Below are 16,096 nucleotides of genomic sequence, written 5' to 3'. Positions count from 1 at the left end.
CTTGGGGGCCGTATTAGAACTCTACTTACCAAACCTTCTCTTCTCCCTGTCTTCCCCTTCTCGGTTAGTGGTAGCTCTATTTTCTCAATTGCTCAGAACTCATGTGATCTATCAACACATCCTTTTGGCTCTAAACTTGTAGATACATCCAGAATTTGAACACTTCTCACTGTTTCTAAGACTGCCACCCCAATCCAAGCCACTGTCATTTCTCACCTGGGATAATGGAGTAGTTTCCTAACTAATTTATCTGCTTCTGCCTTTGCCCTCTCCCTGTCTATTATCAACACAGTAGCTAGAGTAATCCCAATAAAACATAAATCAGATCATGTTACTCTTTTGCTTGAAATGCTGTAACGGCTTCGCTTTTGGTAGAAGCCAGAATCCTCACAATGGCCTAAAGGCCCTGACAGTTCCCCTCCCCCCACCTCCTTATTTCTCTATTCTTATTGCTGGCTCATTTCTCCCTTGTTCCCTCTACTCCAGACACACTGGCCTTCTTGCTGGTTCTTGAATACCCCGGTCCCCTTCATCAGGCCCCTTCACTTGCTGTTCCCTTTTCCCGGATTCTCTTCCCCTAGGTTTACGCAGAGCTCACCTTCACCTCCTTCAGATCCTTACTCAAATATCAAGGGGGCCCTGGCCACCCTATTTAAATCCTCCCACCCCTCCCCCTGCAGTCGCCCCATCTCCCCTGTCTGCTTCATTTTTCTCCCCAGCACTTGACCTCTAACATACCAGATACTTTATTCATTTCTCTTATTGGTTGTTTCTCTCCCGCATACTAGAATGTAAGTTCCACGTGTGCACGGCTTTTTCTGCCTTTGTTTCTTGCCACGTTCTCTGCTCCTAGAACAGTGCCTGGCACATATCACTGCATTTAGTAAATATTTGTCCAGTTGATGAGTGAACTTTTTAAAAATATTTGGAGGAATGTGTGATGTTAGTCTTGCCAAGGTGAAATTATATCCCACTTGTCTTATTATATAGAATCGCATTTCTCCTGCTTTTCTGATTTTATAATAAACTCAATATAAAGAACTGACTGTAATTGTCTCTAATAAGCTTTTTTTAAAATTATCAATTAATGTTACCTTTTTTAGAACTTGTTCTTTTTGTTGACTATTGTTTGGGCTCATTTCACCTGTGCATTTATTCTTGAGGAGCAAGTCATTTGTGCCTTTAAATAAAAAGCTATAGTTGGCCTCACAACCTTTTAAATGCAGTGTTTTAAGAAGCTAGGAATTAAAGATGATACTCAGTGAAAGGAGAACTATATTTTTTAATGTTCCAAATTGGAAAGTTTGGGCATAATCCACTAGAAGTGAAAAATTAAGGGTGTCAAAAATATGGTGTTTCTAAATTTTAGGAAGGATTCTTAATATTTCTAATTTCAAATATTGTAAATCTTGAAAGATAGTCACTGTGTGTTACTCTCCTCTCTTCCTCACGTGTCTTTGTGTATATTTGTGACTGTGTGTGCAATTTCTCCCAGTAGTCTTTTCTATTTCACTCCATTCTTGAACTGTTCGCTCATGCCAGGCCCTTCCTACAAGTTGACTATCATAAAACTGGCTTATACGTGTTTGTTATTTATTATATCTAGTTAAGTAGAATATCAGATTCCATATTTGTTTTTGAGCAGGTGAGTTCTTTCCTACATGGCTTTGTTTTTAACTTTTGTTGATTAACTTCTTTTGATCTTGTAACTTCTTTTTTTGTTTTTAACTTGTATTGATGCAGTGGCTTTTGGTTGAATAATATTTTAATCTGTAGTGGCTGGGCCCTGGAGGATTCCAGCCTTACAGTTGGTCATCCACATGATCTAGGAAAGTTGGCTAACTTCTCCTGTGTTTTCTTCATCTATTTATAGAGTTAATTTCCATCACTGAGGATTGTGGTGAGAATTAACTAACAAAGGGAAGCGAAGAGTCAGCATTTGATTCTGAAGCTGAATCCCTGTTAGATTGGGCCTGTGGAAATTTGCAGTGCCTTTCACTTCCTGACTGCTTGTAAGCTTTTCTTCTCCTCTTAACTCTTCCTTGGCATCCTTCCTTACCTTTCTTCTTTTTGCTTTTTGGCATAAGTCTCACAGAAGATAAGCAGGGTAAATGTTTCATGCCACAGCTCCTCTCTCTCAGCCAATCAGTGCCTTTACTCTCTCCCTCTCTTCTCTTGTCAGTCAACGAGTATTTAGTGAGGGCTCATAGGGCGCACGGTGCTCTAAGAGGGAGCTGAATGCTTAATTCCACTTCGCAGTTATCCAAGCCTGTCCCACTTCACAAATGGAAACCCAAGCCTGCCTGGAACAAGAAGAACTTCTTCAGTGTTAATCCTGTGTTAATGAATTTGTTAAATTAGTCTCTGCTGACACACAGAAGACAGTACTTTGTTATATGTAAGAGATTTTATTGTCTAATCTGCACAGAACTTCGAGGGCATTGATGAGGAAAGATGTTCTCAGCGCAGCCAAGGAGTGTCAAGTTAAGCCAGTATCAGCACTGAGCGTGTGTGTTTGAGAAAGATCTGGCCGGAGCAAGGGTCATTTTCAACTCCCCTTTGAAAGGTGCAGAGGGAGTTTCTTCACTATCGTTAAGACCTTTCACTATTCAAATCTGATAAAGAAATTAAGGAAATATCTTAAAGTTATCCTTTCAGTGGATGATCGTTTTTATTTTCAGTGGACTCTATTCTAGAAAGCTTTTAAAAACACTTAAGAATACATGAAATGTAAGAAAATCTAAATTACAAAAGGGAGCACAAGAAGAATGAAAATCGTGGATGGAACCATTAAAAATGAAGACTGGACAAAAATTTGTCATTGAGACTGGACAAAACCTGCAGTGACGTGCATATTTGCCTTTGGTTAGACTAAATTTGTCTTTAGGCCTTCTAATGATCAACAAAAAAGGAAAGTTAATTTTCCAATTTACTATACAATGAGATAAAAATAAACGCATTGCTCAAAAGAAGCAAAACTATTCTGGTTACAAAAACCTGCAAGGAATTTCTCCAAGGAGTCCATGTGAAACTGACCCTGAGTTGCAGGCAGGGCGGGGGGACTGTTGTAGAGCTGTTTCCTGTGACAAGTGGCCCTGCAGACTCATGTGTCACACCGAGTGCTGGGCACTACAGGAATACTCTGTGGACTGGGGCAGCCCAATATGTGTGATCGCAGAACCTGGTTCTCTGTGGGTCTGACTTGCGCTAAACACATATTTTAGGAAATCTGGAAAATGGATTGTGTGTCATTGTTTTTAAATGTCTTTTTTTTCTCAGATGAACTTTGTTAAATGTTTGCTAACAGTGATAGACATGTTCCAGGAGTGAAGCTCTTTACTCCAAGTGCGTACCAATACTTAACGCTTTAACAGAATGTGAAGTTTGAGGTTGCATTGACTTAATTTGCAAACTGAAAAGCTAAATAAGGGGGCCGGCCCTGTGGCCGAGTGATTAAGTTTGCTTACTCTGCTTCGGCAGTCCAGGGTTTCGCTGGTTCGGATCCTGGGTGCATGCCTAGCGCCGCTCATCAAGCCATGCTGAAGCAGCATCCCACATACCATAACTAGAAGGACCTACAACTAAAATATACAGCTATGTACCGGGGGGCTTTGGAGAGAAGAAGGAGAAAAAAAAAAGCTAAATAAGGACACTGCCTCAAGGGGCCATCTAACCTTATGGATGGCTGAAGATAGGCCCTAATAAAAAATTCACCCAGTAAATTGTTTTGAATCTACCCTAATGTCCAAGACAAATGGCAGCATAAAATCCCCGAGTTCTACCACACTCTTTGTTACAGTCACAGTAAAGTTAGCCTGGCAGATTTTTCAAGCCTGTATAACCAGATACCCACCTGGTGGAAGAGCTCAGAGCACTCTTTAAAAGTTGTCTATCTTTGAGCATTGTGACTCCTTAGTTTATCTCTGAAGGTAGAGTACTTGCCAGATATATACTGAGGAAATGAAATGAAGGCACTTGTTAAGTAGGACTGTTATTTATAAACCAGTTAAAAATTGAGGGACAACCTGCCGAATGGAACATACTTGGTTACAGAACAGGTGACCTGTCGCCATTTTTTTTTCCTGGCAGGAATTGGTTAACAAAGGCATTCCTTGTTAGTGATAATAAAACTATAGCACCCTGACATTTAAAAAGTAATAATAAACTACTTGTCTTAAATGCTTAGAGAGCTGCATGCACTAGCTCATACAAAATGACATCATATTATTAATAAGAAACAAGTTAACAAAAACAGGGGCTAGCAAACACCGTCTTGGACCACACAGAACACGTTTTCATCATTCGTCAAGAGCCTTTCTGCCTTCTTGACTCTTGCAGAATTAGGTGCTGGTTCTGAGTAAATATCAATGTATTTGCAAGGAATTTCCCAGTGGGAAATAGGTGCTGAATACCAAAGACTGTTTATTGTCAAAGACTAAAAAATGCTTTGACTTTGTGATGCTCATTACTGTGACTTTTCCTGTTAACATCTGCCTAGAAGTCAGGCATCCAAGGCTTACGAACACTTAGCCTGTGGTCACTCAGTGAGGATCAGTGGTGGTCATGAGGTCAGAGACAGTGCCGGTTGACTAGAGCAGCATGCTAGAATCAGGAAAGTCAGCTTCTGGCCTTCACTCACTCAGGGGTTTGATGATACGTGTCATATCTTTTGAACGTTCCGTATCTCAGCTTCTCCGTCTGTTAAACGGAGTTCATAAAAACTGCCCTGGTCTGTCTCACAGGAGTGCTGCAGGGACAAATTAGATAAGTGTAAAAGTACCTTGGAGGTAAAGCCACTCTGTGAATAACAATTAATGAGATGTAGCTACTGAAAAGTATGTTGCCGAGGCTACACTCTTCATCTCCGCAGGCTGCCTGACTAGATAAGGCTTCGTAATGGATTCCTGTCAAGCAAACCAAACCCATCTTATCAGTTCCTGACTGTATAGTATTTAATGGAAAAAAATCTCTTAACAAATGCGTTACCTTGATACAAATGTACATTAAGAGTCAGTCATGTTTGAATTCAATAAAACCTTTCTAAGTAGCTTCAGACGATCTCTAATATCCAGTTTACAGTTTCTGTAGTCATTTTGGAGGGTGAGGATTTGACGGGTTTAATGAAGTTGAGAAATAAGTATATGAAACCTTGTGTGGGGAAGAGAAGTTAACTAGGATTTTTTCTCAGGTAATAATTATTACTGTTTTTAAGCCTCTGACATTACCAAATTGAAATTTTTCCTTTGTTTATTTTATAAAAATGTTAAATTCTGGTCTCCATAAGCCATATATTTTTTTCTGGTGACTTCATTTTCTGTCCAAGTTAACATCCTCATTCGCAGTCATACTCATGACACAGACAGAATCACTCACTGCAGCTCAAAAAACGTAACCACCAGCTCTTTGAAGACAGAAAGAAGTGGAGGCGCTGACCTTTCTTGAAGGAATCCCTTAGGCGCTCTGACTCCTCTGCCCTTTCTCTTCACATAAACGCACAGAGAGTTCCTGTGTGAATTGACTGCACCCATGTGTTCACTCCTCGAGAAGGAGAATTGAGCAAGTATGTAATTGTTTGGACATTCATAAAAGAAGTCCTATGCAGGCTCACTTTACAAACTTTTGTTCCTGAGCCAACTTGATCTCTTTCTTCGGCAGGGGACCATACCTGGTGGCACTGGGGAAATCTTGGCACCCGGAAGAATTTAACTGTGCGCACTGCAAAAATACGATGGCCTACATTGGATTTGTGGAGGAGAAGGGAGCCCTGTATTGTGAGCTCTGCTATGAGAAGTTCTTTGCTCCTGAATGTGGTCGATGCCAAAGGAAGATCCTTGGAGTAAGTATTGGAAACCTTTTTATTCTGAGTGAGTTTTCATGCAGGATAATTTTTTGTTATGAAACCCTTCCATCATTTTTACTTTTTATTTTCTTCTTGCTTGATTCCCTCTCTGCTTTCATCACTGTTTATTATTGTAAAGCAAAACTAAATAGACCTCTGTCGAAGTATATCGGACTCCTGGGGTTAAGTTGTCTTTGGTTTTGTCTTACTGAGGGCTGGTTTGTCTAGTGAAAGTCTAACCACTGTGGGGAAAAAATAATTTACTGCGGGTGTGCCACCTCAACAGGACCCTGTTTGCTCAGGAATGAGGAGGTCGCACAGGACCACACACATCAGAGTTCTCAGAACTGACACCTCCACTGTTTTAAATTAAATTCCATAGCTTTTATAAGAGCAGCGTTCCCCCATTTGTCAGAGTTCAGGCACAGGGCACAGATCTCATGAAATACATAAAACATGAGGCTTATAAGTGATATTTTTCTTGAATGCATATAATGTTTAAAAATATAACCTCAGTTTTATGAGAGTGTACATGTGATAGAAAAATAATCAAACCACACCTTTTTTTTTTTTTTTGCAAGAAGGAAGTCATTTAGGAGTCAGAATCATAATAAATAATGATGAATGAATGAATTTCCTGCTCTGGAATACCCAGTTTGCATCTACAAAGTAAGGGTTAGGCATTTCCTATGGGTGACCAGGAGTTGGAATTTTTTTTTTTAGAAGCAGCCAAAAATGCATGGTCTCATACAAAACTCATACAGAAGTTGAAAATGGTATTGCTGAATTGTAATATTCTCAATATGAAAATATAATAATGAAACTCTAATTCATATCAGTTGAGAGAAAAGTTAGTATGAATTATTGAGTAGTCTTAATTTTAGAAATTAGGACCCATCTTTAAATGGGTCCAAAACTTTGAGGACACTTAAATTATAAATACACCACATGAAATATTTCTGTATTATTAATTTGTACAACATGTTGGTAACAAAAGAGTAGAATAATTCAGGCTGTTCCTTCCCAAATGACAAATAATTCATAAGTAGAATATATATTAATACTGTTTTAGTATATAAAAGTTTTCTGTGGATTCTAGAGTAATTAGTAAAACAAAGTCAGGTAAACCTCTTAGAAGCAAATGAGGGTCTAGGAAGTGGGCCTTAGCTCATTGCTTTAGAGATAGACCAGAACTTCACTGAAGGGACAGATTCTCTGGATTGTGTTCTGGTGGTTTGCTTGCCTACTGAAGAAGGCATGGTAATCTTCTCGAGGATAGAAAGGAAGTGCATTCTGGAAGCCTTGGGAAATGATTGGACTCACTGTACGTTTGTTGTACATGTTCATGGTGATCTTTTCGGATCTGCACAACTGTCATTTCTTCCTCTTGTCCTTTAGTAGTGAACTATGGCATTTTCTTTAGCTAATGACTTATTGCATATCACTTTATTTTCTTTTGATGATTTTTTTATTATAAAAGAAAATATTTCACTCTACAACAATTAGAAAATACAAAAAATGTAAAGAATAAAATTAAAATGACCTATACATTTACCAATCCCAGATAATTCCTGTTAACCTTAGGATGTATTTTCTTCCAGTTTGCTCTTTGTAAGTAATTCATTTAGAAAATTGTAACCATACTTTATGTATAGCATCCTCTTTTTTTGTAATAAATGTTATGGAAATAATTTATTAACTATTCTTCAAAATGATTTTTAATGGCTCCATCTCTCTCAACCTAAAGAAATGATTCCTTGCAAAATCAACTTCCCAAAACTTCTTTTCCTAATTAAAATCTGGCCCAAGTCTTTGAAGCTTGGTCTGTTTACCCATAGGGCCGTTGTTGACTGGAATCCATGCGTTATGGTTCAAATTTTAGACACTCATTTGAGCGTGTGCTTAGTGCAGTCACAGCTGGTTTCCCAAATCTAAACACGTGTTAAGCTGATTGGATTACACTGATTATGTTATTGCTTCCATAATGCACCAAAGTATAGGTTTGTTTTAGTTTTTAAATGTTTTGCCCTTCCTCCATGACATTTTCAAGATATAACTATGAAACCTTTATAAGTTAATGTTTCCTGACACCCTTTTGAGAGAAAGCAGAATGTGTTGCAGCTTACTTTATTTACCACATGTATAATGTTTAAATACCACAGTAATCATTCTTTAAATAAGTTTACTATTATATAGTGCATCAGTTTAGATGATTGGTGAGTCTCTCGTTAAGTATCTCCTGTTACTTAGATGAAAAGCTCAAGGCAAAGACACAGCCTGTGTGTCTACTTTGGGTCCCTTTAAAAGGGTATATTGGTCCCATTAGTAGAATAAGCACTGGTGTATTGTCTTCTTTCTTTACATCCAATTACCTTTCTGTAACAGGAAGTCATCAATGCCTTGAAACAAACTTGGCATGTTTCCTGTTTCGTGTGTGTGGCCTGTGGAAAACCCATCCGTAACAATGTTTTCCACTTGGAGGATGGCGAACCCTACTGTGAGACTGGTAAGGTCCTGAAGCCGTTCGTTTCTTACATTTTGAATAAAGATAAAACATTAACCCTTATATTGCTATAAAGTTCAAAGGAAATACTAGGCAAAATAGTTTCCCTAATTATCTTAGGAGCATTTAATGTTAGTCTAAATATATAGCAAAAAACTATGTAAAATTTTTATGTGACTTTGTCAAAACATGTTCCCAACGTCATTAAGAGAAGTGAGCATGTAAGCATTACTTAGAAAAATATGTTGCTTGAATTCCAATAATTTATGGATATAAATTCTACCAAATCGTGCAGGTTGAAGCCATCTCTTACACTCCATTAGTGAATTTTCAGTGGTTATAAACATGAGAAATGTTCAACTTTTGAACAGGATATTGATTTCTCTTTAGAGCAACTGTCTTGACAATAAATTGGAAATCCTTTGTTACTGTTCCTGAATGAGAGGGTAATTCTGGCATGGATTGCTTCTTGGTGAAATTGTTTTTAATAAACTAGGCTCTAAGGACCAGACTACTACATTTGTCTTATTACCTAACCTCTGAACATTTCCTTTTCCTTCCCAAAGGCTGTAAGTGACCTTTCATAACACTTATTTGTTAATATTACCCTTACTTAGATATTACTACCATGCAGATCTAGTTCAAAAAATAAAATATTTTTCCTTTATCATGCCCCACCTCGCTACCGCTGCTTTCCCACTGTGGAGTTTTATTGTTGTTCTACCTTGAGATTCAAAATTGAAAATTAGGGGCTGGCTCAGTGGCACCACAGTTAAGTTCACGCACTCTGCTTCAGTGGCCCAGGGTTCATAGGTTCAGCTCCTGGGCGCAGACCTACACACATGCTCATTGAGCCATGCTGTGGCGGCATCCCTTATACGAAATAGAGGAAGATTGGCACCAATGTTAGCTCAGGGCCACTCTTCCTCACCAAAAAAAAAAAAAAAAAAAAAAAAAATTGAAAATCCCTCAACCCCTCTTTGCCCATTCAATATTTTCTTATTTTCACGTTTCTTTTAGCTCCTTAGTTAGGGCCAGTCTAGATCTATGCCATACCAGATCCCAGGAAACCCTATGGAAATTCCAGTGAACTATCCCATGGGCCATTTTGGGACAGGCTGGCTACAAGTTACCTACCCTGATTCAACCAGAATATTTCACATTTTGTAATTCACTTAATTCTTTTAAGAAAGAGCTGTTTGTTTTAGAAGCTTTGCAAGACCTTTTGGCTAACTGGCAGATAGCCTCTATCTAGCCAAAACACATATAACCTATCTAGCCTTAGTATCACATTTAATGTAGCCTAAGAAGTCATATTTTTTAAAACTGAAAATTGAAACCAGCCTGATGGCACAGTGGTTAAGTTCGCATGTTCCACTTTGGCGGCCCATGAGTAACACAAGTAGTGAGAGTAGCCACAAAAAAGAAAATAAAAATGCTGATGAGTTCTAATTGAGTAATAGTAAAGAAACGTCCTGTCAAAACTGCTTTCTTCAGAAGGAAATCCTATTAGTATTTTATAAACCTGTGATCTGTGTCTAGTAAGTGGTGTTCTCTGGTTAAGGATTTTCAGCATAAAGTCATAAAATTGAAAAGAAAATACAGCAAACAAAAAAAGTGGCTAATACTGTTGTGTTACAGTCCAGCTAGAAACTCAGTCATGGCACTTATTCATGGAAGTTTCCTGTGACTTTTTTTTCCCCTTACCAGGTCAGATTCACTGTGAAATTTGCTAAAATCAGATATTTCTTCTTGACTTAAGTTCATTAACCTTATTGTTGCTAGTTATTGGAAGTTCTCTTGTATTTTGTTGAAACAGTCATATCTGTTGTTAACTTATCGAAGAGTGTTGTTCTTCATATGTATTTGGGTGTTTAAGTAGTTGGAGAGAAATGAGAAAAATGGAAAAATATAATAAAAGATGTTAAGTTGTGTAAATAACGCTTACCGGGGTAACCTGAAATATGCTGTACATATATCTCAAACCAAATATTACGCCATCTGAAAGTTTTCCAGTTACTACTAACTTTACCCTCATCACCTCCCTTAATTCTAAGTTGTGGCTGCTTTCTAGGAACTATCATTCTAAAGCTTTGCCGTGTTTACATTATGTCTCCCACACCCCTGCCCCCATTGCAGATTACTACGCCCTCTTTGGTACCATATGCCGTGGGTGTGAGTTTCCCATAGAAGCTGGCGACATGTTTCTGGAAGCTCTGGGCTCTACCTGGCATGACACTTGCTTCGTGTGCTCAGTAAGTAAACTCCTATTTCCAGATTAAAGTGGCTTAGTGTGGCCCGTTCTAGCCTAACCATGAAGTGGCAATAACAGTATCTTTCAGTCCTTCAAACCTAAAAATATTTCTACAGTGATTGTGAAAGTTGTTTATGAGAATTTTTGGCGCCTTTTGAAATTATTTGGTGCAGAATAAGATGCCTACCCCTTTAGAGAAAATCCTATTTTTAATACATTTTTGTTTATAAGGAGAAGCTATATATTTCTTAAAACAGAAAAGTCCTTTACTTTTTTTAAAACTGTTTTATTGGAATGTTTTAGTAATTTTTGGAAACATATGTAATTCTTGAAATAGAGATAAACAATTATAAAAATCTATTATTGAATAAACACTGGAAGTAAATTGTATGTTGATCCATTTCCTTCCTTAGCAATAGTCCATGAATATTCTTTTCTTTTTGAGACTATAATAAATATATAGTAATATATTTACCTACTTCATTTGATACTTTAATATTTTTGGTTTTATTTTTAATATAATGATAGATTCAGAGATTAACATTAACCTAAGATGTGTATTTTTTAATTTAGAAAGTAAATATCCAGTAAAGTTACTCTGTTTAGATGTTTTATTTTTTTATTAGAGTTAATCTAATATTTTTCAATACTCATTGTATGACAGGAAAAAAGTCATGTTAATTGAAGTTGAATGATTTCCCCAAACGTTACCATTATTTATCTCATCCATCTCTTGGACTTTGTAAAATCCATAAAAAGTAACAGCTTTTAGTGGATTTGCCTTCTTTCTCTGGTAGAGCTGCTCACGAGCATTATAATTAACAAAGGCAGTAGGAGAGACAAGAAGACATAAAAGTGGATAGTTAACTGACTGTGTAATCATCCGGCAACCAGATGTTGACCAGGGTTTTCACTCTAAGAAACAAAGAAATTAATTAAAAAGAAATCTCAGGTATCCTGTACCTGTGTATTTGGGGGCTTGGGAACATTTGGCAAAGCCACATTGTGTTTTCTTTTTGAATGCTTTGGCTCTCTACAACAGGAGGCAGATTTAAAGCATTGATTAGAATTTGGGAACAGAAATTATATTTAATGTGACCTCTTTATGTGTTAATTTTTTCATTAGGGCTAAGTGCTTCACTCCCAGTAAAGAAAAATAATGATCAGTGACTTAAATAAATTAGAGTGCATTCCAGGAAAAAGTCATTCATTCTTGCTTTTGAAGGGTTACATGAAATATCGTAGTAACTGTGAAATGCTTAGGTGTCTAATACAGCCAACTGAAGTGATTTGTCATATTGTCTGTTGGGTGAAAAATCATTTTCCCCTTCTTGTGTATAAGTGATAAAATAATGATATTCCCTTGAATAATGCTTCTTTTTCAGGTATGTTGTGAAAGTTTGGAAGGTCAGACCTTTTTCTCCAAGAAGGACAAGCCACTTTGCAAGAAACATGCTCATTCTGTGAATTTTTGAAAGTCAACAGTTCAGGAGATGAGAAGAAATTTAAAGAGAAAGAGGAGAATTAAAATTACAAATTAGTTTTTAGATTTAATATTTATATGGAATTTTGAAAAATAATAGTGGCCCTGAAGGGATGAATTCCAGCTTTAAAAACCAAGTCTATGAGGAAGTATTTGGCTTTGTAAAGTAAAGAGACAGTTTGGCTTTTATTATTACTTTTTTCTGTATTTTCTGCCCATAAAATAACTTTTATAAAAATCAACTTCCTGGTTGACTATTAAATTCATCTTAGAATTAATTAATGAAGAATTAAATTTTAGAATAAAAACCTCCAACCTCTATGCTGAAATAATTATACTTTCTTTCCTTGTTAGGTAGTGATGAGCAAATCTGTAAAAGGCAATGAAGATGCCTTACACTTTATCAATAAGTGAAACGTAGTATTTTTTTTTAAATGGTGTTTATCTTTATAGCAGTAAATAGGAATTTAAACAGAGAATTTTACCAGTGGTAGGTGTCAGTTTTTTAAACATTGTGTGTACATTTTGTTTTTGTTTTACAGTTGATCATTCCAGTAGGAAAGGACAATGAGATTTTTGATCAAAATGTGTCATGTTAATAAGAGATGTTATATTTTTCTCTCATCCCCCTCCCCTAAAAAGCCACCATATAGCTTATAAATCTCAAATTTTTGCTTTTTACTAAAATACGGATGTTTCTATTCATTGTGTATGTTTTATCACCTGTATTAGTCGAACTCCATTTAAATGTTTTCCCTTCCCTCATGTTGCGATAAAGAGCTAATTGAATGACTTTGGACTCTGACAGTTTTCTCTCTCTTTAAAGAGAATAAGTAGAAAAGAATGTGGTTGGGAATTATGGTCAATCAGAGGATTGGATCCAGAAGTTTTAAAAATTCCCCCTTTTTGGACAGTGAATCCGTTAGATGAGTTTCAGAGTTATGTACTGACCGATGAAGGTTTGAGAGCTCTCTTTGCAGAATAATTCTTTTTCTTTGATTCTACATTAGAAAAATAAAAGATGGGCTTGGGGATATGATAAAATCTAGATTTTGTTTTTGGTCCTTCTCTCTCAGTAATAAGTGAACCACTTCCTGAATGTGATCACCGAGTTTGGAAAGTTTTCTTCACAGGGGTTTGGTCGTCTGAGAGGGGAATATGATTAATAACTCAGACTGGCCCATTATTTCTTTTCTTCATTGGAGGAGAAAAGTTATGTAGATAACCACATGAAGACAGAAAAACAATTATGGCAAAATCACGGATCCTGTTTGCCCAGTGAGAAAAGAGATGGTGGCATTTGATAGTTTTCTCTTTGTTTCCAGAATGGATGAAAGCCCAGGATCGCACTGAGTTATAATTTAAATCTGTTTGGGGCAAGGTGCTTTTAAAGTTGAGACAGAGCCCCAGGTCCTTCCTGCCCCATCCTCAGTGACCTTTCACCTCCATTGTGTGCGTGTTTGTTGTGGAGGGAGGGCTTAGCTAAGCTATTTGTTTAACCTCCCTAAGAACTTCCCAAGGCATCTATCCTGAAAGCTGTTAATTTATGGTCTAGCAGATTAATATTATATGCAGATAATAGTTAACTGGGGATAAAGGAATGAGAAGGTGTCCCCCTTCTCAAAGTGGCAAAGTGAATGCGTCACCAGTGGCAATCCCAGCTCCCGCCTCCCCTCCGTTGTGGAGGGAGGCAGGACGGTGTTTTTGAAGTGCTGGGACTGAATCGTGCGTTATTTCTCATTGCTGCTGAAAGCACCCTGGGAAGACGTGCTGGCTGACGTGGACTGTCACGTGTCTCAGTGTCAGTCTGTTGCTTATACAATAATAAAAGAAGTTGGGGGTTTTGTTTTGGTGTGGTAGAGATTTTTTTTTTGTTATTTAGTTTTGCCTTTATAGATTATATGCCAAGATAGTATTTGATAAGTCAATGGCATTTGGGTATTTCCTTCAAAGAATTTTATTTGACCTGGATTTCTTACAAAATTATCTTACATTAAGGATATCATTTTTATTAGACTTTTCTATGTATTATTTGTGGAGCGTAATGTTGCATTTCTCTAAATTTTATCCCTAAAAGGGTAACGTTGCTTCCTAATTTATCATTTTGTCTTTGCGCTTTGTCCTCCTCTTCTGTGGCAAAGCTTTATCTGCTCCAAACCAGTTAATCCTGTGAAACACATACTGATTATAACCCAGAAGAATCTCTGTATTTTCCAGTGGGGAACACCATATTCAATACACCAGCATTAATCTTTTAATAACTGGCAGAGCACTTTATTCTTCTGGTGAGCTCCCTGAGTATTTATTTTTCTTATTATAAATATTCCATGTCAGTAGTATTTTTCTAATTATTACCTCTTTGCTATAGAGCATTTACTTTTAGTCTCTCTGGATGTATATTTTGGAGTGCTGTACTCAGTATGATATGGATTAAAATCACAGTACGTGACTCTTAAACACCCCCTACCTGGATTTCTCAATTTCCAAATTCAGTGATAGGTTGAGATTTAGAACATTTCTCTAGACTTGCAAGGACTGAATGTTGCCCGCTAAGGTAGCAGCCTAAGAGTGATGCTCCCTGCTTATGCTTGCAGCAGCATACATGTTTCCTACTGATTCACGTTACATTTAGAGTCAAAAACTAAAACCTAATCATTTGATCACAGTATTACGATAAATAAAAATAAGAGTTTAAATCTTGAAAATATTAGTGCAGCGTTATATTTAAAAATTATCTACAACAGAAATGTGTTCTTGGTACCATTTTCAAGGGGACTATATGAGAACCAGTTTTATAGACAATAATTCCCGCCTCCCCCTGCTCAAGTGTGAATCTTGTGTTCTGGTAATTTTTGTGATGTTTGGAGTTTGGTCATCCCTATTGGAAGGAGAGGCTTTTCAGACATCAGGGAAGGGAAAATGTACTGACTCGTGTTACGCAAATCTAATGTGGCTTCAGTTTGTGCCCCTCCATCCCCCAGATGTAGGGTATTGGGTTTGGATTCTCAATGTATCATTAATATTAATCTCTGTCTTCTGTTTCTTTAAGTTTTTAGGTTTGTATCTGTCTGTGCTGTATTGCTTTTGGATACATTTTCTAATTAAAAACCACATGAGAAATATAATCAGTATAGTAACGCCTTGATGTACACATAATAAATAAACGGCTGCAGTGATGTACCCGAGCTCTCCTGGGGTGTTTTTGGGGGGCAGGGGATTGGTAGCCGGTAGTTTCCATGAAGTCATCATGGGAAGAAGTCATGTTCACAGAATAGGATGAGAGGAATTATTCTTAGAAGACTCCGTCTTCTATGACCTTTGCTTATCAAAATGTCTCAGAAAAAACACATTTGAAAATACTGCCACATTTATTCTACTTTAATTCATTTTTATGTTCTTCATGTAATAGGTACACAATAAATCTTTGTGAATTAATAGATAAATAAGCTCTATTGTCTTTTAAAAAATATTTGTTGCTGAAATTATTCATTGGAATAACCTGTTATATCAAGCAATATATTGTATATCGTATTCAAACAACCTAAGTCCCCGTCTACATTTTTCGTTGGCCACAGTATGTTACTTCCTGCTTAACTCATCCTGATCTCATTAGCTCACTTTTCTGTAACTAGGTCGGCCCACCTATTCCTCGTTTGTTTATTGACTTGAGTAAGATTTTTTCCCAACTGTATAAAGTTAAGAGGAAATGTTTCTGTTGCAGACTATATATTGGAAATAAAACAAAAATTCAAGTCTATTTGCTCACAGTATATTAAACTCCAGAAGCCAAACTTATAAGAGCATCAAGTCGGCATCTGACATTTTAATAGCTGCTGTTTGGTTTCTATCAATCACGTCATTGCACATTAAAATGCACCGACAAAATAAGAGATCTGTCATTCCTTCGTTAAGAAACAGTAATCCAGGACAAGATTTATAGGCGTAAGACTCAACAGCGTGTGTTCACAGTAAACCCCCATTCAGTGCTCAGACCTGAACAAGCCTCGCTGTCATTCA

The 16,096-nt window shown here is 37.1% G+C and overlaps 1 protein-coding gene across 16 annotated transcripts in view; it reads left to right on the top strand.

The window, feature by feature from the left end:
* The window catches only part of PDLIM5 (PDZ and LIM domain 5), a 196,684-nt gene extending 181,425 nt beyond the window's left edge, over window positions 1-15,259 (top strand). For all 16 annotated transcript variants that reach the window (XM_070614275.1, XM_070614280.1, XM_070614282.1 and 13 more), the window contains 4 exons: window positions 5,656-5,836; window positions 8,225-8,345; window positions 10,482-10,597; window positions 11,982-15,259. In XM_070614275.1, coding sequence (XP_070470376.1) covers window positions 5,656-5,836; window positions 8,225-8,345; window positions 10,482-10,597; window positions 11,982-12,071 — 508 coding nt within the window. In that variant the 3' untranslated portion in view covers window positions 12,072-15,259. The remainder of the gene's footprint in view (window positions 1-5,655; window positions 5,837-8,224; window positions 8,346-10,481; window positions 10,598-11,981) is intronic.
* Window positions 15,260-16,096: the final 837 nt, after the last annotated feature.

Source organism: Equus przewalskii, chromosome 3, assembly GCF_037783145.1.
Source record: "Equus przewalskii isolate Varuska chromosome 3, EquPr2, whole genome shotgun sequence".
NCBI lineage: Eukaryota > Metazoa > Chordata > Mammalia > Perissodactyla > Equidae > Equus > Equus przewalskii.
This window is presented reverse-complemented; position numbering and strand designations above follow the sequence as displayed.